General features: G+C 38.9%; 2 protein-coding genes across 4 annotated transcripts in view; both read right to left on the bottom strand.

Annotated features, from left to right (window-relative positions):
- FRMD5 (FERM domain containing 5) overlaps nt 1–22,149 on the bottom strand; it is a 310,939-nt gene that overhangs the window by 270,326 nt on the left and 18,464 nt on the right. The gene's annotated exons all lie outside the window — the stretch shown is intronic.
- LOC122893938 (gamma-aminobutyric acid receptor-associated protein) lies at nt 19,250–19,841 on the bottom strand. Its single transcript, XM_044231261.1, has one exon. The coding sequence runs from the start codon at nt 19,807–19,809 to the stop codon at nt 19,441–19,443; it is 369 nt and encodes a 122-aa protein (XP_044087196.1). The 5' UTR covers nt 19,810–19,841; the 3' UTR covers nt 19,250–19,440.

The raw sequence follows: 22,149 nt of genomic DNA, 5'->3' as shown, positions 1-22,149 counted from the left end.
TCAGATTAAAAATAAATGCTGGAAGGTTAATGTTCATTAGACAAATTATTTATAACAGCCAAGAAGTAGAAATAATCCACTGTGTATCAACTGATGAGTGGATAAACAAAATGTTATATATTCATATGATGGAATACTATTTGGCAAGGAACGAAGGACACCAATGTAAAAAGGAACATTGTAAAAAGGAACGAAGCACACCAATGTAAATATACCTAATGCCACAGAACTCTATACTTAAAAACTAAGATAGTAAATTGTATGTATGTTTTGTCACAATTTTTTTAAAAAGAATGAAGCAGTGATATAGGCTACAACATGAGTGAACTTTGGAAATATAATGATACTGAAAGAAGTCATTCACAAAAGGGTACATAAAATATGGTTTCGTCCACAGGAAATGTCCAAAATAGGCTAAGTTACAGGCATAGAAAGCAGATTAGTAATTGCCATGGGCTACTGGTAGGAGATGTCTGCTAACATGTAGAGGGTTTCTTTTTTCTTTTTTTTTTTTTAAAGATTTTATTTATTTATTGACAGACAGGGATCACACATGGGCAGAGAGAGAGGAAGGGAAGCAGGCTCCCTGCAGAGCAGAGAGCCCGATGCAGGGCTTGCCTGAGCCGAAGGTAGAGGCTTTAACCCACTGAGCCACCCAGGCACCCCTGTAGAGGGTTTCTTTTGGGAGGGCTGAAAATGGTCTAAAGAGTGCCTGTGTGGCTCAGTCAGTTAAGTGTCTGCCTTCGCCTCAGGTCATGATCCCCTGGGATCAAGTCCCATGTCGGCTTCCTGCTCATCAGGGACTCTGCTTCTCCCTCTACCCTTCTCCCCTGCTCAAGCTCTCTCTCACTCTCACTCTCTCTCAAATAAAGAAATAAATCTTTTTTAAAAAAGGTCTAAAAATAGACAGTGGTAACAGTTTCAGAACTTTGTGAATATTCTAAAAACCAATCAACTGTACTCCTTAAAAGGATGAATTGTGTATTAGTAAATAACCTCAATAGAGACAAGTTCGTAAATTATCTCAATTTAGTAAAAGGTCAGTAAATTATCTCAATAAAGCTGTGATTTTTAAAAGGCAAATGCTGGGGCACCTGCGTGGCTCAGTGGGTTAAGCCTCTGCCTTTGGCTCAGGTCATGATCTCAGGGTTCTGGAATTGAGCCCGGCATGGGCTCCCTGCTCAGCAGGGAGCCTGCTTCCCCCTCTTTCTGCCTGCCACTCTACCAACTTGTGATCTCGACCTCTCTCTCTCTCTCTCTCACTGTCAAATAAATAAATAAATCTTTTAAATAAATAAATAAACAAAAATAAAAGGCAAATGCTAGTTAAGAAAGTACTACCAACGTACCTGGGACATTCAGAAACATTTAGAAAGTCAATATTAAGGTACAGTCTCAAAAACTATGTAACTGATCTATCCATAGACCGACCCAAAAAACATGAATAAGGTACAAAACACAAACTCAACTAACATCATGAAACTAACACCACATACATCACTTAGAAAAGAAACAAGATTGACAAGTAATTTTTTTTAATGACTGTGCAGAATTATACCTTTTGTCGATTGAAAGGGGCAGTAATGTGTAATGGTTAACAATTCAGTCTCTGAAAATCGACTGACCTAGGATCTAATCCTCAGCTCCAGCACTGGCTCTGTGATTCTAAGAAAGCAACTTAACCTTAATGAGATTTCATTTCCTTATGCAACACACAGGCAATATTTTAACTCCTTCTTTTTTTTTTTTTTTAATATCTGTCTCTTTGTCTTTGTCTTTTTATTTACATTTCATTGCCAAATACTGAATTTCTTCTCTATACTACTTTTCTTTTATTACAGTTGGCCAATTTTAGATTTTTGTCGTTTTCTCTAAAGCCATGATTTTTTTTCCTGCCTCTGGGCTGGAAATCTGATGTTCTCCTATGTCCCTCACGGCTCCCCAATTTCAGAGCTTAAATTATGCTTGAGTCTCTCAGGATGTTAGGGAAAGCACACAATATTTCTTGATTGCACTCAGTGTGTCTGCTTCTCAGTAGACTGTGAACTCCTCCAGAGCAGACAGCAGGCTGGTTTGCCTCTCTTGCTGTCCCTCTGTACATGACTAGTGTCTGGAACAGAGTAGGTGGGCCCTCAAAAAATACCTTTTAAATAACTAAGTGAATAAATAATGATTTTGACAATGATGTACTTCTTTAGCTTTAACAGATCCACTACATTGTTTCTTTGATCACTGCAGATCAAATTTCCCTACTTCTTGTGTCCATTTGGTAACTGCTCTAGAGTTCTGTTACTTATGTATCAGCCTCATTTGACCATCCAAAGCTGAACTGCTAAGAACCAGACTTCAGTGCATATGGACATTCTACTATTGAATAATCAGATTGCTAACTAAACCAGCATGGGCCTGAACCCCCAAGTGTCCGTTCTTCACCAGTCTGAAAGAGAAGAAAGTGAAGGTCTAGTGAATACCAACTTCCGTCAGGTCTCAGGCAAAGGTAAAAAGCTGCTATCCATCTCCCTCTCCCCGCCCCCGCCTTTTTTAAAGATTTATTTATTTGACAGAGAGAGAGATCACAAGTAAGCAGAGAGGCAGGCAGAGAGAGAGGGGGGAAGCAGGCTCCCCACCAAGCAGAGCACCCGATGTGGGGCTCGATCCTAGGACCCTAAGATCATGACCTGAGCCGAAGGCAGAGGCTTAACCCACTCAACCACCCGGGTGCCCCTGTGCTAAGAGTTTTTTTTGTTTGTTTTTTGTTTTAAAGATTTTATTTATTTATTTGACAGAGAGAGTTCACAAGTAGGCAGAGAGGCAGGCAGAGAGAGAGAGAGGAGGAAGCAGGCTCCCCGCTGAGCAGAGAGCCCAATGTGGGACTCGATCCCAGGACCCTGAGATCATGACCTGAGCCGAAGGCAGCAGCTCAACCCACTGAGCCACCCAGGTGCCCAGAGTTTTAACAAGGCCACTTACCTTGTCTCATGGGGAGAGTATGCAGCTGATTAGAGGTCCTGAATGTTGCCTAGTCAAGTGCTTCTCCTTTGTTCCATATGAGCCAATTTAAATGTTGATAGACATCATCATCCATTTTTAACCCCGTGTTCTTTATTTCTGCCTTGCTACTAGCAAGAGGACCTCTTTCAAATCTGTGCTCCATTTTACGCTACTCCTTAATCTCTGCACCACCTCTTGGCAAACAAGACATACGAAACAAAGAGAAACTAAAGACGAGAGGTTTCTCTCTTTCCCGCTTCTCACTATGCTTTCCGCTTTTTATTTCTGCAGCCTCACTTTCTTCCACAAGCGGTGTTTTCTTCAGTTCCCCTGAATATCCTTACTCACTAGTGCATGTCATCGTCTCAGAAGATTCCGAGATGTCAAGCCCAAGATTTCCTCATTTGACTTTTTGATATATTAGTCTACTATACACATCCCAGTGAAAAACCTAGCATCACATTCCCCCACTGGATCATGGTACATTCTTTAAGTGTACTCTTTATTTTTGTATTTAAAGGACACTCATGTGTTTAAAAAAAAAAAAAAAACCAGTGGGCTTTTCCTAACTTTTATGAATTTGTTTAACAACTTCTACTGAGTTACCATGCACAAAACAAATATTAGTGGTCATTCTCTGCAGATTCAGATCCACTCTTCAAACTAAAATCAGCCTAAGTAATGGAGGTACTGATGCATGTATATGGGAAATCTCTCTGCCTTCCTCACAATTTTGCTGTAAACCTAAAACTACTCTAAGGAAAAAAAAAGAAAAAAATAGGACACCTGGGTGGCTCAGTGGGTTAATCCTCTGCCTTTGGCTCAGGTCATGATCCCAGGGTCCTGGGATCGAGCCCCACATCGGGCTCTCTGCTCAGCAGGGAGCCTGCTTCCCTACCTCTCTCTCTGCCTGCCTCTCTGCCTACCTGTGATCTCTGTCTGTCAAATAAATAAATAAAATCTTCAAAAAAAATTATAATAATGTCTTTGAAAAAAATAAACCTGAAAATCAGAAATCATATATGAAGTCGGACTGTGACACACTCATAAATAGCATCATACAGTAATAAAAACTAACAGAAGGCTGGCCTATTCACAAACAGGAGAAGGGCTACACAAGGTAAGTTTTAAAACTCTGTTCTTATTTTGATGGATACATACATAAAACGGACTTCTCTGCCCAGTGTATATGCTGTCTTATATAGGAGTCTTGGTGGAAGATAATGTAGAAACTTAAAATATCAGACACTTACTCTTCCAGCCTCCCTTGCAGCTAGCATAGGACTTGGGCTTGGCCAGTTAGACACTCCTGTCCTAGACTATGACTCTGAAGCTGTGACAGCAAAGAAGCAGCGACCAAGGAGAATACATTCTGGAGGCAGATGCAAGCAGCTAAGACAGTTGCAGCACCAGTGTCAAGTGACAGGGGCAGAACTGGCAGCAAAGTGACAATGATGCCTAGTGTCAAGTTCCCTTGGTGACACTGGGACAAGCTGTAGCATCCAGAGTTTACAGGCAGAGGCAGCAGTACCCTTTCCCATAGGCTCTACAGTGTTATTCTCAGTTCTGGGTGCTCCCTAGCCTCTGCTGCTATTGTCCATTTTCCAAGCCTGCTCTGCATTCTTCCTGTAAATTTTCTGAGTTAATCAAGGTCCTTTCTATAATTTTCTGCTTAAGTCAGCCAAAGTCAGTTTCTGTTGCTTGCAACTAAGATCTCTGAGACAAGGAGTTAGTAGCTAGCAGGTAGCAGACATTAATTTCAGCAAATTAATATCTGATGAAGACCCATCAGTATACCTTTTGGTCAGATTTAATGAACTACAATTTACAAAAGGTAAATTCACCCTTTTTAAATAACATGTTTTGATAAATGTTACAGTCTTTAACCACTACCACAATCAAAATACAGAATGTTTCCAGGGTGCCCAGGTGGCTCAGTCATTAAGCATCTACTTTCAGTTCCGGTCATGATCCCAGGGTCCGGGGAATGAGCCCCACATCTCCCTCCCTGCTCAGCGAGACATCTGCTTTTCCCTCTCCCTCCCATTCCCCCTGCTTATGCTCTCTCACTTTCTCTCTAATACAGAAATAAATACAATTTTTTTAAAAAAAAGATCCAGAATGTTCCCATCATCTAAAAAAAGTTGCCTTATATCTTCTTGTAGTTAATTCCTTCTCCACATTATAGTTCCTAGTAAACACTGATATGATTTCTGTCCCTATATTTTCACTTTTCCCAATGTCATTTAATAGAATTTTTTGTATCTGGCTTCTTTCATTTAGCATAATGCATTTTAGATTCATGCATGTCATTGCATTTATCAATGGCTTGCTCTTTTTTATTGCTGAGTACTGTTCCATTTTATGGATGTACCACAACTTATTTATCTTTTCACCAACTCATGGATATTTGGGTTGTCTCCTACAGTAACCTTTTAAAACACAGGAATCTATCAAAATAGTTACACTCCACTTTCTGGGAGCTAAACTAGTAGGAGTCCTAGGACAGTATAAAGAGTATATTTTCTCTATCATAAAACATTTTTTGTTCTATTTTAAAAGCTGATATGAACTGAGGTACATATGCTCAATTTTTCTTTCAGTATCCCCTTCTGGCACATCGGTTAAAAATAAAGATATTTTTATTTAACCCTCCCAATGACACAAGAAAAACCATAAGAAAAAATTTCAGGAAAAGAAATTCAAGAAATACAGACATATATTTTTGCTTCTTCTTTGCATAGCAGTATCACTGTAGTAGAATGCAATAAGAAGCAGAATGTACATCAGTGTTGCCTTCTGTATTAAATCAGCTAGATTCCTAACTCAACAGCAATTACAAAGCTGTTGCCAGTTTTCAACCTGTGGTAATTCATCCTACAGGAGAAAAATCATTCTCTAAATCTATTTTCATGACTCTCAAGCTTTGTAAACAATATGACTAAAGACACAGTCCATTCAGCTTCTGAGTATTAAAAGGGTTATAACTAACATACATATTTCAAAATGTAGAAGAAATATTGGCCCAGATAAAAAATCCTAACACTTCTATATAAAACAGAATTCTGGCCCCAGATCCACTGATAGAGTTTGAGCATCAAAGCTGACCTCTGTTTCTCCACGGTGTCTTCTCTGGTCATACTGAAAAAAGGCATTCTTGCCACATCTAAGGGTCCACTATCTCTCACAAGGTTTTTCAAGATTTTCAAAATTATAGATTTGCTTAGCTCTATTATATTGTGTTCGCTCTACAAGCATATTTTCCAGTACATGGATTCCAGTCAAAGACAGTGATAATTAACTGTAATTAAAAGTTAAAAATATTAAAATTCCCAGGCAGTCAGGGTACATATTTATACCCAGACTAAAGAAAGTCAATTCAGTTCACTTATAAATAGCTCGTATCACTGAATTTAGGATAAATTATGGGGATATTATCCAATACGTACGTATAAGGCAGAAGGAAGCTAGATATTGCAGCATACAATAAACCTCAAAGATGAAACCATGAACTTGGTCATATCAACATTTATTCTTTGAGGCAAAAAATGTTTCTTGCTATGTTGTAATTCTACTGTAAAATAAAGCATATATGCGGGAGTGATTTATTGAAGGCCACCCAGACTTTTAGCAAAATAACCTAAAGAATTGAAATTCACCTCCCTATCCCACAAGACAGCCATTTTCTATATAGTCCTAAACCTAATATTCAAGATCCCCCTTGTTTGCTTTGTTTCTTTAAGAAAGGACATGGGGAATTCAAAGGAGTAAAGAATAACAGGGACTGATAGTAGTAGCCAACATTAGCAATATTAGAGACAGAAATCCTGAGCTGGATAAGAACAAAAATTCAACCTTCCAGCAACCTGATGTACCTAAGCTCCCAAGTGATGTTGGAAACGAATAAAGACACCTTCAAGAACCAGCTTATCTGAGAAGTAATTGAGATCCTGTTTTGTACACACAGCTGAGCTTTCCTGTCTTTAAGTCTTAATATTTTACCACATTGCTATCTGTCCATCAGAATGAAATAGGACGTTTACTACTTTCTCAAGTTAAAAGCCAGTTTAAGCAAGATAAAGGGTAAGTTGAAGATGAAAGGTACATTGAGATAGTTACTAATACAAAAACAAATTCTGAATGCTGTCTAAAAGTTAAAGGGCCCTAACAACAGCAGAAATGATTTTATTAAAGATGACAGACTTACAAGTTTAATTTTGGATTCAATATTTTATTTTAAAAAGCAGTCATCCTAAAAAAAGGAGAATAACTTGAAATAAAGCATCTTCTTCAAAATATTTCAAGAAAGAAATTCTAAGAGTATTCTCAAATAGAGTTCTCAGGACATTTAGAAATTAAAAACATCCAATAAAATGACTATCTGCAAAGGGGATCATGGTGATAATCTATGAGGTATTTTCAATATTTCAAAGAACCCAATGGAAATTCTAAACTGAGTCTTTTTTTTTAAAAGATTTTATTTATTTATTTGCCAGAAAGCGAGAGCACAAACAGAGGAAATGATAGAGGGAGAGAAAGAAGCAGGCTCCCGCTGAGCAGAGAGCCCAATATGGGACTCGATCCCAGGACCCTGAGACCATGACCTGAGCTGAAAGCAGAGGCTTAACCCTCTGAGCCACCCAGGCGCCTTCTACACTGAGTCTTAAGATTTCTTTGTATTTAATTGTTTCATAATGATCATTATGAAATGATGATTAATTCTCATTGAAATTTATATATGTCCTTTATTAATTAAAATGGTGAAACTATTACTAAAATAAGTTTATTGGTTAAAAACCTTTCAAAAGTAATCAATGGAAGGGAAAATAATAAAGGAGTTCTGTTTAACTGTCCTGGTAGGGTACAGCCTCTAAATCAAATAACTGTCATAAAACTGGAGGGGAGAAAAAACCACACTTTTAAAGTTTTTAAGTCCCTTCTGAACATCTAAGCAGAGGACTTGATGATCAAGAAATCTGAAAATGTTTAAATCATATCTAATACAGTTTAAGAGCAGCTCGTGGAGTTAATATCATTTCACTGAGTCTTCCTGGAAGACAGAAAGATATAAGAAGTAAAATTCTGCATAATCATAATACTCAAAGAAAATCACCATGAAGATTTTGATGTATTACCTTCAGTAACAGACTGAAATCAGGTCTAATCCCGGGGACCTGTAAATGTCACCTATTCTAGAAAAGGTTCCTTACATATATGATTAAGATAAATTAAGTTCAGGAGATTATTCTGAATTATCCAAGTGGATCCTAAATGCAATCAGAGCTCTCCTTACAAAAGAGTGGCAGAGGTGGGGCACCTGGGTGGTATAGTTGGGTTGAGCGACCAACTCTTGTTTTCTGCTCAGGTCATGATTTCAGGATTGTGACATCACCAGAATGGGGCTCCACACTATGGAATCTGCTTAAGACTCTCTCTCTCTCCCTCTGCCCTTCCCCACCACATTCACGCACATTCTTTCAAAATAAATTAATTTAAAATTAAAAAAAAAAAAGGCAGAGGAAGGTTACATGCAGAAGAGGAGAAGGCAATGTGACTGAGACTACACTGATGCAGCCACAAGCCAATGAGTGCATATGCAGTCATGAGGAGCTGGAGGACGCAGGGAACGGATTCTCCCCTAAACCCTCTGGTGGGAGCACAAACATACCATATATACCATTTGTGTAACCATTCTTCTGTTTTATATGTGGTTTTTTCACTATTATAAATAATGTTTTAATAAACACCTTGGCATAAAAATTATTTTCTTGAATTTTTCATCATCTCCTTAGGAAAGGGTACTAGGAATGAAGGTGCCCATCTTTTCAGAAATACCAATGTAAACTTGCACTCGGTATTCTTCCCATAATTACTGAGGATTATTTTTTTGTTTTTGCTAACCTAAATCCTAAACCTGGCATCTCATGTTAACTTACAGTTTCTTGCTTACTAAGGAAGGTGAAGTTAACATTTTCCACATGTTTATCAGCAAACTGTCACTACTGATCATATCCATTTGGGGGCATTTTCCTCATTGACCAAATGGGTTCTTTTTTAGTGTTTATATAAGGAATATTTATGGTTATTACTAAGGATATCAATCTTTTACCATATTAGCTGCAGATTTTTCTCCCGAATTTTCGCTTGCCTTCCAGCCTTTGTTTTTGATGTTTTGACATGAATTTTTAATTTTATGTGATAAATCTTTTCATCTTTCCTTTGTGATTTCTTCCATCATCTTTATGCTTATATAAAGATGCATGCAAAGATTAAATACTTCTACTCTGCTCTAGTGACTCTTCTTACTACATATTTAGAAATTAAGGCTATCCAAAGTGGGAAATCGTCTACTGAGTTTATCTAAATTCAGTCAGTATTTCTCAAAGCCAATGAATCATTCCAACTAAACCAAATGCTGATAGATTTAATATCTCCAGGATTTTTCAATCCAACTAATTCATTACTTTATTGCTAATTCAAATTTTTCCTAAGGCATCTGTCTTAATCAATATAATAATAATAGTAGACAAAAGGGCCAATAGGTTCCACCACCAAGCAACTGGTATGGGCCTAGAGCCCTGGGTTAAGAAAAACACTCAGTAGAGCAAAGAATACCTACATCACTAACCATAGTCCAGGAAGGGGAGTACAGCAACAATGCTCTCTCTTCCCTAGAAGCTGGATCTGGGGGCCTTGCCTTTCCTTCCTCATCCTCTGTGCTTAGCCTAGTGTCTACCACGTGAGATACTCAATAAGTATTTTTTGGGTGACAGAATGACATCCATTCCAAGGCCCCTCTCTCTGAGACATTCAAAGCACTTGAATGAGGCTTTTCATTAATACAATTTAACTTCATATTTGTTGTAGAGCTACTGAGGGAAAGTCTATGTTCAACAAAGCAGAACACTAATTCTATTTATCCTCTATTCTAAGACATACTGAGGCTGACATATCAATTAACAGTACAACCTTCTAATCAAGTAAAGTATCTAGAAACTCTATTAGCAGCCAATAAATAGATAAGCAATACTTCATTGAAAAGGGAGAACAATTTCTTTAACTATTAAAACAACTGTTAGAGTAAATCAAATTGTCTGCATTTAGAAGCACACCATTTATGTCAAGATAATTAAAACAATGAACAGAATAGCCCATGACTGGGGCTCCTGGGTTGCTCAGTCAGTTAAGTGTCTGCCTTTGGCTCAGGTCATGATCTCAGAGTCCTGGGATTGAGCCCTGCATCAGGCTCCTTGCTTGGTGGGGAGTCTGCTTCTGCCTCTCCTTCTGACTAATGCTCTACCTACTTGTGATTCTCTCTCTCTCTCCCTCTAATAAATAAATAAAATCCTTAAAAAAAGAAAAAGAACAAGTCATGACAAAGTGAATACAGTTGCTTAAAATAAATCACATGCTTTCTGAGTGATTTCCCAATTAAAAGGAAATTTTATAATGCAATCAATACCAATTTTTTCTTAATCTCTAAAATTTTAAAGTCAGACTAGACTATGCATTAGTATCCTTCTGAATTTAAAATTCTTTCACATATAGAAGATCATCCATTTGATTAAGTTCCCACAAGCATTAGTAGGAAAATCATGCATATAGATGTGCTCACTGCCAAATTAAAATGAATCTTAGAATTCTTGTGTTTGATTCTTGTGTGTCAGAGCCAATTTTATTTTTGGTGGCAAACACAACTGAAACTATAATAGTAATGGCAAGAACAGTTATTTGGTGTACAAAAAATTTTTTAACAGCTCCACTATCTGAAAGTAAATACAAACTGTATCTTCACTACCCAATCAAAATCCAGGAATCCATTTAAATGTATGTAGGTGGGGCGCCTGGGTGGCTCAGAGGGTTAAGACTCTGCCTTTGGCTCAGGTCATGATCTCAGGGTCCTGGGATGGAGCACCGAGTAGAGCTCTCTGATCAGCAGGAAGCCGGCTCCCCGCACCCTCTCTGCCTGCCTCTCTACCTATTTGTGATCTCTCTCTCTCTCTGTCAAATAAATAAAATCTTTTTTTAAATAATGTATTTAGGTGTTAAGACTTAAAATTGTAGGTGCAATTTTACTCGGAAGCTGGAACAATGCAAAGAACTGGAGTTAACTAATTTCCCTCCGGTGCTTCACATTTGATAGTTCAGATTTTATGCTGACTCCACCTCTACCCATCCTTTCCCTTCTGATGGTTTCTTCCGTGCTGGTCCTCATGCCCTTCCTCCAAGCTGACTGAGTGCTATTCCACGGCACCACACACCTGCTGCTCCAGGCTTCCTTCACTTCAAATAGTTCTTCTCTCCCTGTTGATCCCTGATCGATAGCATTGCAGAATCACCTAGGCTACTCCTCCCCATTGCTTATTACTTCAAATTGCTCTATTTGATCTTCCCTGTGCTCGTGTGCAGTCACTGGCCTCAGACAGCTCCCATGGAAAATGCACGCGCCCTGAGGAAGACAACTTTAATTTTATTCAATAGAAACCGAAAGTATAAAACTTAAGCAGCACTTAATGAAATGCTTATTTCTGGCTCCTACATTACACTCGGATTTCCTCTTTTCATCTCCCTTTATTTCTGGCTTCCTGGAAGGCTTAAATTATCTTTTATTCTCACCATGCATGTAATCCTTCAGGACAGTTTACATCTTTTGTCTTCCATAAGGAAAATCTAAAACCATCTCCTAGATTCTCCCCCATTCTTTCAGACCTTACATGAAGGCTACCTTTAACCAAACAATTCTTTTAGAATTAGAATCCCCAAAAATAATATTTTGAGGAGGGAAAAAATACCTTTTTTTAATCTTTGCCACCTAAGATCACCAGGCAGAAGGGAGAATTTGAGAGAAGTTCCTAAGAAAACCAAGTCAACAGGAGAGAGAAAGGCTGGCAAAGAGCTACGGAAAATAGTTATCCTGAAAATATCCAAATGCGCATCTCATGCCCGTAAATGTAGATAGAACGGGAAGCCACCCCAGGACCTAATGGGTTGGGTTTTACAGGAGCTTACTTGGCAACAGCCCATTTCTTGGATCCATGGCTTCAACAGTACTCATCAAAATAGATAAGCTCCAATACGACACAATGACAGAATGGGTAATTTTTAAAGCAAATATGGTGCTACATTTATATAATTTCTGAATACACTTTTTTTTAATGTGGTAACTATAGGTATTACCCTATTTAGATACAACTAAAACTCTTTTCCTATTATAGAAAAAAAAATACTGAAACACATGCAGAGGTAGAATATAATATTCAGCCTTTTGCATATTGCCTTGGATATAGCAGCTACACACCATTTTATTCTTGGAAAGAAGGTTGTACTTGCGTATTAACTATTCCTCCTGATTTTTAAATATTATTTTTCAAGATTTCCTTCTCAAGTATTGAGTTCTCAAAACTTACTTTTCCCACATTTTTTTTAAAAACTACCTGATTGTTCATTTAAAAGTATTTTCAAAATGTTATCAGATCTCTTTTTGAACATGGAAAGAAATCTCCATTTTCCCAGGATTTCTCCCTTTCTATAACTGAGAATCTGTACACTTACACCATTTCTTGGTTTGGGGCCCCAATAGCATTTTTAGGCCCTTGGCCTCTTCCAAACAAAGCAGGCTTTGTGTGTAACCCCTGATAGCCACCTCTGCTGGAGTTTTTGCCCTTAGCTAAACCTCTGGCTTTCATTTGCTACTCCAGAAAGGATTACCCTGCCTGGCTGTTTATACTATTACACCAATAACATGAAAACTCTAGGTTAAATTATGTATTACTTTAATTTATATACAATTTTTTTTTCATTTAACAGGGTTTGCTACAGATTTCTGTAAATAGCTCATTTAGGATACTTCTATTTATAACCAATTTCTTTGAAAGCCATCTACTCTGTCACTCATGATATACCTATAATATTACTCTAGCTGCTAACGCCTATGCAAGATATGTTTAAACACAAACATACATGACCATTAAAATCTATAGTAGTGGGGCACCTGGGTGGCTCAGTGGGTTAAAGACTCTGCCTTCGGCTCAGGTCATGATCCCAGAGTCCTGCGATCAAGCCCCGCATTGGGCTCTCTGCTCAGCGGGGAGCCTGCTTCCTCCTCTCTCTGCCTGCCTCTCTGTCTACTTGTTATCTCTATCTGTCAAATAAATAAAATCTTAAAAAATCTACAGTAGTCATAGCTTGGTGACAAATATATGCCTACAAGCGAACATTAAGACCCCACAATGATGCCCTCTAGTACTAAGCAGAAGAACCTGCTCTTCTTACAGTATGTTAGTACACACACCAAAAAAAGCATGTTAGTGCATTTTTGTGTAAAACACCTAAATACAAAATATACTAAGTTGTCCCAAAATGGTGCCAATTGTAGAATATGATTTAATGTATATATTACTGAAAAATATGAAAGCCATTCTATAATGCCCATCATAATTAAGTCTGATAAGTGATATTTTAGAGAAGTCATTCTATTTCCAGCCAAATCATTGATGAAGCTGTTTAAACTGCCCAATTTTATTGGTTATGAATATCTCCAGCCTATTTCATATTTAATACTAAGTTTCAGTTATAATTGCAAGGCTATATGTAAGAACTCAACATTTTCGGTTTTGTTTTAAAGATTTTATTTATTTATTTGAGACAGAGAGAAACAGAGAAAACACCAGCAGGGGTAGGAGGGGCAGAGAGAGAGGGAGAAGCAGATTCTCCACTGAGCAGGGAGCATGACACAGGGGTCCAGCTCAGGATCATGACCTGAACCAAAGACAGAAACTTAACTGAGCCACCCTGGCCCTCCTATTTTGGTTTTAGTATATTAATACTATGGAGCATAAAATAATGCACAGTGAGAATGCTAACCCTGTAGTATTTTTAGAAATCATATTTTTCTAGGCCAAGATATGATTTTCTCCTAGAAAATGATTAAAGTATATACCGACCTTTGAATTCCTGATGAATAACTCAACTGGCACAGGCACCTTCATCTACCGCATTCCAGGCACTGTCTTCCCACCCATTCAATAAAAAGTGCTGCGAAGAAAATGACCCTACTAGAATGTCATTATTGAAGACAGTATCCTTAAATAATCATCTGCTAGCTTTTAACACAGTATCCCTATAAATTATTTTTATATAACTACACAAACGTTTCTAAAATAAAAAGTGTAACATAACCCTCAGTCATTCTAAATAAAGTACAAACACATTGGTATTTCTATTTCCTTTAATTCAGAATTAAATTTAATGACTTTTAAAAAACTAACCTCTAGGGCGCCTGGGTGGCTCAGTGGGTTAAGCCGATGCCTTCGGCTCAGGTCATGATCTCAGGGTCCTGGGATCGAGTCCCGCATCGGGCTTTCTGCTCAGCAGGGAGCCTGCTTCCCTCTCTCTCTCTCTGCCTGCTTCTCTGCCTACTTGTAATCTCTCTCTGTCAAATAAATAAATAAAATCTTTAAAAAAAAAAAAACAAAAAACAAACAAACAAAAAAACTAACCTCTAGGGCACTTAGGGGCTCCATCAGTAGAGCATGGGACTCTTGATCTCAGGGCGATGAGTTCAAACCCCACATTAGGTGTAGAGATGACCAAAAAAAAAAAAAAAAACAAAAAACAAAAACAAAAACCTAAACTAAACTAAAAAAAAAAAAAAACTAGCTTCTAATTTTTAAAAGTCAGATGCTATTTTTATTTTTTTAAGGTTTTATTTATTTATTTGACAGAAAGAGAGAAAGAGTGAGAGCAGAAACAAAAGCAGGGAGAGTGGGAGAGGGAAAGCATGCTCTCTGCTGAGCAGAGAGCTGGATGAGGGACTCAGTCCCAGCACCCTGGGATCATGACCTGAGAGGAAGGAAGACACTTAACGACTGAGCCACCCAGGCATCCCAAGATTTTTATAACATGACTCCAAATGATAAAGTTTAACCAAAAAGCATAAATAGATCTCCTAAGAATTAAACCATACATTATGCTAGATATGACTTCCCCAAAATACCCCTTCATCTCAGTAATATTTAAAAAAATTTTTTCAATTAACTTGAATAAAAAGTTGATAAGACAGACAATGACCACTGGATAGGTTTTGGAAATCCTCAGGTAAAAACTGTTCCCTCTCTAAACCAGGAAGAATAAGAAATAACACTAAAGTTGACAACCTCATCAGCTTCAGGTATCAGAAAGGGTAGAATCTTCCATTTTACCAACAGAGAAAAAATACTTGTTTCCCAGATCTACAGTTTCTAAAAACTGACAAAGATCCTTAACTCTATCTCAGGCACAGGAGCCAGATCAGCAAATGAAATCTCCTCTAGTCAGTAGCGGGGTAGCTGAAGTATAGGACTCCACCATTTGTGTCCACAAAGCATATTGTGATAGTGTATCATGAACTCTTACAGACCAACAAATGGGATTGACCAAGGTAAAGGCATATTAAGTATCAAATCCACCTAAACAAAGCAAAGGACAGAGAAAAGGCAGCAATGTGGGAAACTCAACTACGAGCAAGAGAAATGCAATGTCTAATAAGAAAACCTACACACAGCTTCTAAGTTTGATACTTCAGTGAGGTTTGTTAAGCTAAATTTCTGTACAAAATAAAAACCAATTCCTCTTTTCCTTAGAGGAAACTAACACAGGCATCTCCTCTAATGGATAGAAGTGGAAAAGTGTCATTTATTTGAAAGAAAAAGAGGAGAACTAAGGACAGAACAAAACTTCTCTCTAAAACTAGAGACATGGGATAGAGGCTAAATGAATACATATAAATTGTGGCCAAATATAAAGAAGAAAAACTTTTTTAAAAACCCTCTATATTGGGGCACCTAGGTGGCTCAGTGGGTTAAGCCTCTGCCTTTGGCTCGGGTCATGATCTCAGGGTCCTGGGATCAAGCCCCACATCGGGCTCTCTGCTCAAGTGGGGAGCCTGTTTCCCCTCTCTCTCTGCCTGCCTCTCTGCCTACTTGTGATCTGTCAAATAAATAAAATCTTAAAAAAAACAACAACAACCTTGTATCACAATTTCAAAGGTTATTATTAATAATAAATACTACACCTGAATAACACTTTAAAATATGCAAAGCAGGGGCACCTGGGTGGCTCAGTGGGTTAAGCCTCTGCCTTCAGCTCAGGTCATGATCTCAGGGTCCTGGGATCAAGCCCCACATCGGGCTCTCTGCTCAGCAGGGAGCCTGCTTCCCCCTCACTCTCTGCCTGTCTCTCTGCCTACTTGTGATCTTTGTCTGTCAAATAAATAAATAATATCTTTAAAAAAAAATATATATATATATATGCAAAGCACAGGGTGCCTGGCAGGCTCAGTCAGTAGAGCATGTGTCTCTGGATCTCAGGGTTGTGAGTTTTGAGCTCCACATTGGGAGTAGAGATAACTTAAAAACAAACAAACAAACAAATAAATAAATAAATGAAAATTTAAATTAAAAATAAAATTACAAGGTCCTTTAATATAAATTTTCTCATTTTTTCCACTCCTCATACAACTCTGGGAGGAAGGCTGAGCAAATATCAGTATCTTTTTCCAATTGTGTTAAAAAAGTGAAAAAGTTGTAGAAGTGATGTGAGTCATTCAAGGTCACATAGGTAGTATGAAGCAGAGTCGAGATTGACAAGTTTTCTGAGTCCAAACGTGACACCTCTTCCACCATACCATTATTAAATAAAACTTGTATTCAAATCCACCAAAAGCATTCTAATAAAATTTTGCTCTATCTAACCATGCACTGCTTACTCATCAGTCCTGCAGCCAGTCTCAGAATTGCCAATATAGAACTGCTTTCACACTCTAGTAATTTCTAGAAAAACTTCAATAAAGGAAGGATTTCAGAATGGAATATTTCTTACAAAATATAACTTATTCTAACCATCAGGATTGCACCTAATGGATTCAATTTTATCCTTTCAACATTGACAAGCCATTGCTGGTATTTGTCAAAACCGATAACAAAATATAATGTCTGTTTCCCCATGGCAAATCCCTGCTTGTTTCTTCACCTATTTCCATAATGTATTGTCATTTATAACCTCTGACAGTTGTGCCACATTTTTTACACTACTTAGAAACCCAAGCACAGTAATTTTAAAAGACTTTGTGCTAGAATCTGTTTCCTTTAGAAAAAATAACCCCCACTTTCTTAATGCAGATAACTCACAAAAGATTACTTAGTTTCCACGTGCTATTTTTCAGTATAAAAGAAACTTTTTAAAAATTTTTTAACATATAATGTATTATTTGCTTCAGGGGTACAGTTCTGTGAATTACACAGTTCACATCACTCACCATAGCACATACTCTCCCCAATGTCCATCACACAGCCACCCTATCCCTCACCCCCCACCCCCAGCAACCCTCAGTTTGTTTCCTGAGATTAAGAGTCTCTTATGGTTTGTCTCCCTCACCATGAAAGAAACTTTTTTTTTAAAGATTTTATTTATTTATTTGACAGACAGAGATCACAGGTAGGCACAGAGGCAGGCAGAGAGAGAGAGAGGAGGAAGCAGGCTCCCTGCTGAGCAGAGAGCCCAACGCGGGGCTCAATCCCAGGACCCTGGATCATGACCTGAGCAGAAGGCAGAGGCTTAACCCACTGAGCCACCCTGGCGCCCCAAAAGAAACTTCTTTGTAAAAAAATTCAAGAGTTCAACAAATTTTGTGATAATTCTTCCATGAGTCCATAAATACTACCATTTTAACATTATGACAAGATAATACAATATAGAAAAAAGAACACTGGAGTATCAGCCTACTCCAGACTAACTATATGACCTTAAGTAAGTCAATTTACCTCTCTCGGTTTCAGGTTTGTCCTCTAAAAAGAAGAGTGAGCTCAGTAGCTTTCAAACATTTTAGCAGAGGTATTTTTTTTCTAATAATGTGTTGCATGGATTCAATATAAAAAGAATGGTAAAACTAGAGCCTTTCTGAACAGGGAGCTCAGATCCCTACCCACTCAGTATGCTCCTCAGTCCTCCAGTTCCCCAGCCTCAGATAGCCCATGAAATAGGTCTGAGGAACACAATATAAAACCAGGAATGAGCTCTTTCCTGTCTCTTCTAACTCCAAAAATCTAGAATTTCATTAATTTTATGCTCCACCTTATCAGTTATTAGAGAAATACAAATTAAAATTTCAGTGAAATATAACTACACATCTCTCAGCATAGCTTTAAAAAAAAATAACTAATAATCCCCAATGTTGGTGAAGATGTGGAGCAACTATTTCATATATTGAAACTGGGAAGGTAAAAACAGTACTGCCACCTTGGAAAAAGTTTGGTAGTTTCTTAAAAGGTAAACAAATACTTATATAAAACTAGAAGCTCCATTTCCAGGTATTTACCAAGTGAAACAAAAACCTGTGTTTATATAAAAATGTATATGCAAGGGGCGCCTGGGTGGCTCAGTGGGTTAAGCCTCTGCCTTCAGCTCAGGTCATGATCTCAGGGTCTTGGGATCAAGCCCCACATCGGGCTCTCTGCTCAGCAGGAGCCTGCTTCCCTCTCTCTCTCTGCCTACTTGTGCTTTTTCTCTGTCAAATAAATAAATAAATTTTTAAATGTATATGCAAATATTTTTTGCAGATTTACTTATAACTGACAAAAAATGAAAATAACTCAAATTTCCATCAACTGGTTCACAGATATACAAATTTTGATATGTCCATAAATGGAATACTACTCAGTCATGAAAAAGGACAAAATGCTGATAGGTACACTAACATGAATGCAACTTGAAAGCATTATGCACACTGAAAACCACAAAATATCACTTAAAAAAATCAAATATCTATGTATATAGAAAGTCATCCTCTGTGAATCAGAAGAATTTTTTCATTATGGAGATAGCAACACTCCCCAAGTTGAACTACAGGTTCAATACAATTCCTATCAAAATTCAACCTGTTTATTTTTTTGTAAAAATTAACAAGCTGATTCTAAAATTCATACAGAAATGCAATGGACTAAGAGTAGGAAAAATTATCTTGAAATAGAACAAAGTTGGTAGATTCATACTTTTTTTTTTTTTTTTCAGCTTGGTGGTTTCCTCTTTATTGATGTGCCTCCTACCTTCCCGCCACAATTTCAGTCCCTTCCATCTACCCCCAAAAAAGAAGGTAGTGAAAGGAAGGGAATGTTGGGGTTCTAAGCCCCTTGGGCAGTTAGAAAGGGAACAGAAACCAAAACAATCACTGGTGGGGGTGACAGAGATTGACAACTGAGAAGTCTAAAGCAGAGTGGGAAAGCTGGTAAGAGAAAGAGGAGAGAGGAAAGGTCCAAGAGGCCACCTCCCCCAGAGCCCTCCGGCTAAGAAGGGCTGGAGGAGAGCCTCAAACATTAGGAAATGCAGGTCCTGAAGAAGGGAGGTGGTGGTTGAGCCCAGGGGAAGAGTAGGTCAGGGAAGGGGGGCCACCTCTTTGTAGAATGAGACCCCCCCACCTCAGGGGCAGCAGCTTCGCAGACCGTAGACACTTTCATCACTGTAGGCGATGTACAGAAAGAAGTCTTCTTCGTGGTGCTCCTGGTATAGCTGACCCATTGTGGCACTGGTGGGTGGAATGACATTGTTGACAAAGAAAAACAAGGCATCCTCAGCTCGGAGATGAATTCGCTTCCGGATCAAGAAGTAGAACTGACCAACTGTGAGATCAGAAGGCACCAGGTATTTCTTTTTGTCCAGGTCTCCTATCCGAGCTTTGGGAGCCTTTTCTACTATCACCGGAACCCGGTCCGGGTATTTCTTTCGGATTTTCTCGCCCTCAGAGCGGCGTTTCTCGAACGGATGCTCCTCTTTATACACGAACTTCATCCTCCCGGGAACCGGGCTGGGCCGGGCCGGGCCGGGCTGGGCTGCGGGAACCCGGGGGGGGGGGGGGTCGGAACGGGGGGCGGCGGCGACGGCCAGATTCATACTTTCTGATTTCAAAATTTACTACAGAGCTAAAGTAATTCAGACAGAGTGATACTGGCATTGATATATACAGATCAATGGAACAGATCAATAGAATAAAGAGTTCAAAAATAAACCCATACATTTATGGTCAACTGATCTTCAACAAAAGTAATAAAGATAATTTGATAGGGAAAGAGTTGTCTTCCAACCAATAATACTGGACAACTGGATATCAACATATAAATATATAAAGTTGAAGCCCCCACCCTTACAAAGACTACACAACAAACAGCCCTGCTGGGATACCACATAGAAGTAGTAATTTGAAAAACACCTGGGGAAGGATATATAGGGAAGGATATTTATACACTAAAATCAGAGTGTGTATTGGAGGGACAGGGATCTTTGGGAGACTTCTCCAAGAACAAAAGAGCTAGTGGGCACCATTCCCCTCCCCAACCCCCCTGTCTAGATATGCGGACACGTGCAGGAACAGTGCAGCTGGAACATTCCCCACCTAGCCTGCTAAATGTATACCTTACCCCTCCATCCTGGCCTGGGCAGAAATTATCCCTGGTGGCTGTGGACCAGCTTGACCTTCCTGGTGCCACGCACCTGGCCTCTGCATTCTCCTGCAGACCTACTCCTTCCAACAAGTCCTTGCCAGGAGACCACCCAAAGTGGTGTCACAAGCCTGGCAATGTGCAAGCAGTCCTGGCAAGGACCAACACCTCTCCAAAGTGACACCTGTCCCAGGGAGAGGGGAAGATAACAATACACACCCATCCAGCTGGGGCCCCAGCAGACATCTGGTCTGACTATAGGCCCCATGCACCAGTGAAAGCTTTTCAGGAGACAACACAAGGAGAGTGCCCTGCAGTTGGCAAGACCACAGCTCTGGAAAACACCTGGTCTAACTCAAGTCCAAGGCAGACCCAGACTAGCCCACTAACACAACAGGGACCAAACACCACCCTGCCCACAACAGGCAAAGGGGGCCATTGCAGCCAACTGGACTGAAGGCAAATGTGGCTCAACCACAACAGGAGGGTCCACACAACAGAGAGTAGAAACTCCTGAAATCAGGTTCTGGGGAACAGGGAACACTGCACTGCAGAGCACTAAAAGACCTCTTCTTCACAAGGTCACTGCTTCCAAGAGCAGAAGGCATAGACGACTTTCCTAGCACAAAGAAAGAGACACGGGGAGTTAAACAAAATGAGGAGACAGAAGAACATGTCCCAAATGAAAGATCAGGACCAAATCAAAGCAAGAGCTAAACAAAATGGAGATAAGTAATATGCCTGATGTAGAATTTTAAGTTATGGTCATAAAGATACTCACTGTATCTTTATGTGGAGAACCTCAGTGAGACCCTCAACAAAGAAATAGAAAACATTTAAAAAAAAAAAATCAAACAGGGATGAATTCAATAACCAAGATTAAAAATACACTAGAGGTAATTAACCATAGACTAGAAGAAGCAGAAGACATCAGTAAACTTGAGGGCAGAGTAAGGGAAAAAAACAAGCTGAACAGGAAAGAGAAAAACAATAATACATGAAAATAGGTTAAGAGAACTCAGTGACAGCATCAAGCATAATAACATTCACATTATAGGGATTCTAGAAGGCAAAGAAGTAAAAGGGGATAGAAAATTTATTTGAAGAAATAATAGCTGAAAACTTCCCCAATCTGGGGAAGGTAAAAGCAATCCAGATCCAGAAGGCATAGAGCGGCCCCATCAAAATCAACCCTAGGAAATCTACACCAAGACAGCTAGTAATTAAAATGAGAAAAAGTAGTAATAAAGAATTTAGGGGCACCTGGGTGGCTCAGTGGGTTAAAGCCTCTGCCTCAGTGGGTTAAGCCTCTGCCTTTGGCTCAAGTCATGATCTCAGGGTCCTGGGATCGAGCCCCACATCAGGCTTCCCTGCTCAGTGGGAAGCCTGCTTCCCCCCTCTCTTTGCCTGCCTCTCTGCCTACTTGTGATCTCTGTCTGTCAAATAAATAAATAAAATCTTTTAAAAAAAGAAAGTAAGTAAGTTTAAAAAGCAGAAAGAAAGAAAAAGTTACATATCCAGAGAAACTCATAAGGCTATCAGTGGATTTTTCAGCAGAGACTTTGCTGGCCAAATGGAGTGGCATCATAAATTCAAAGTGCTGAAAGAAAAAAGCCTGTAACCAAGAATACCCTATCCAGCAAAGCTAGTTCCCCTGATAAACAAAAGTTGAAAGAATTCATGGCCACTAAAC

The sequence above is a fragment of the Neovison vison genome, chromosome 13 (assembly GCF_020171115.1).
Source record: "Neovison vison isolate M4711 chromosome 13, ASM_NN_V1, whole genome shotgun sequence".
NCBI classification, from domain to species: domain Eukaryota; kingdom Metazoa; phylum Chordata; class Mammalia; order Carnivora; family Mustelidae; genus Neogale; species Neogale vison.
Note: the sequence above shows the minus strand (reverse complement) of the source record. Positions and strands in the feature narration are given on the sequence as shown.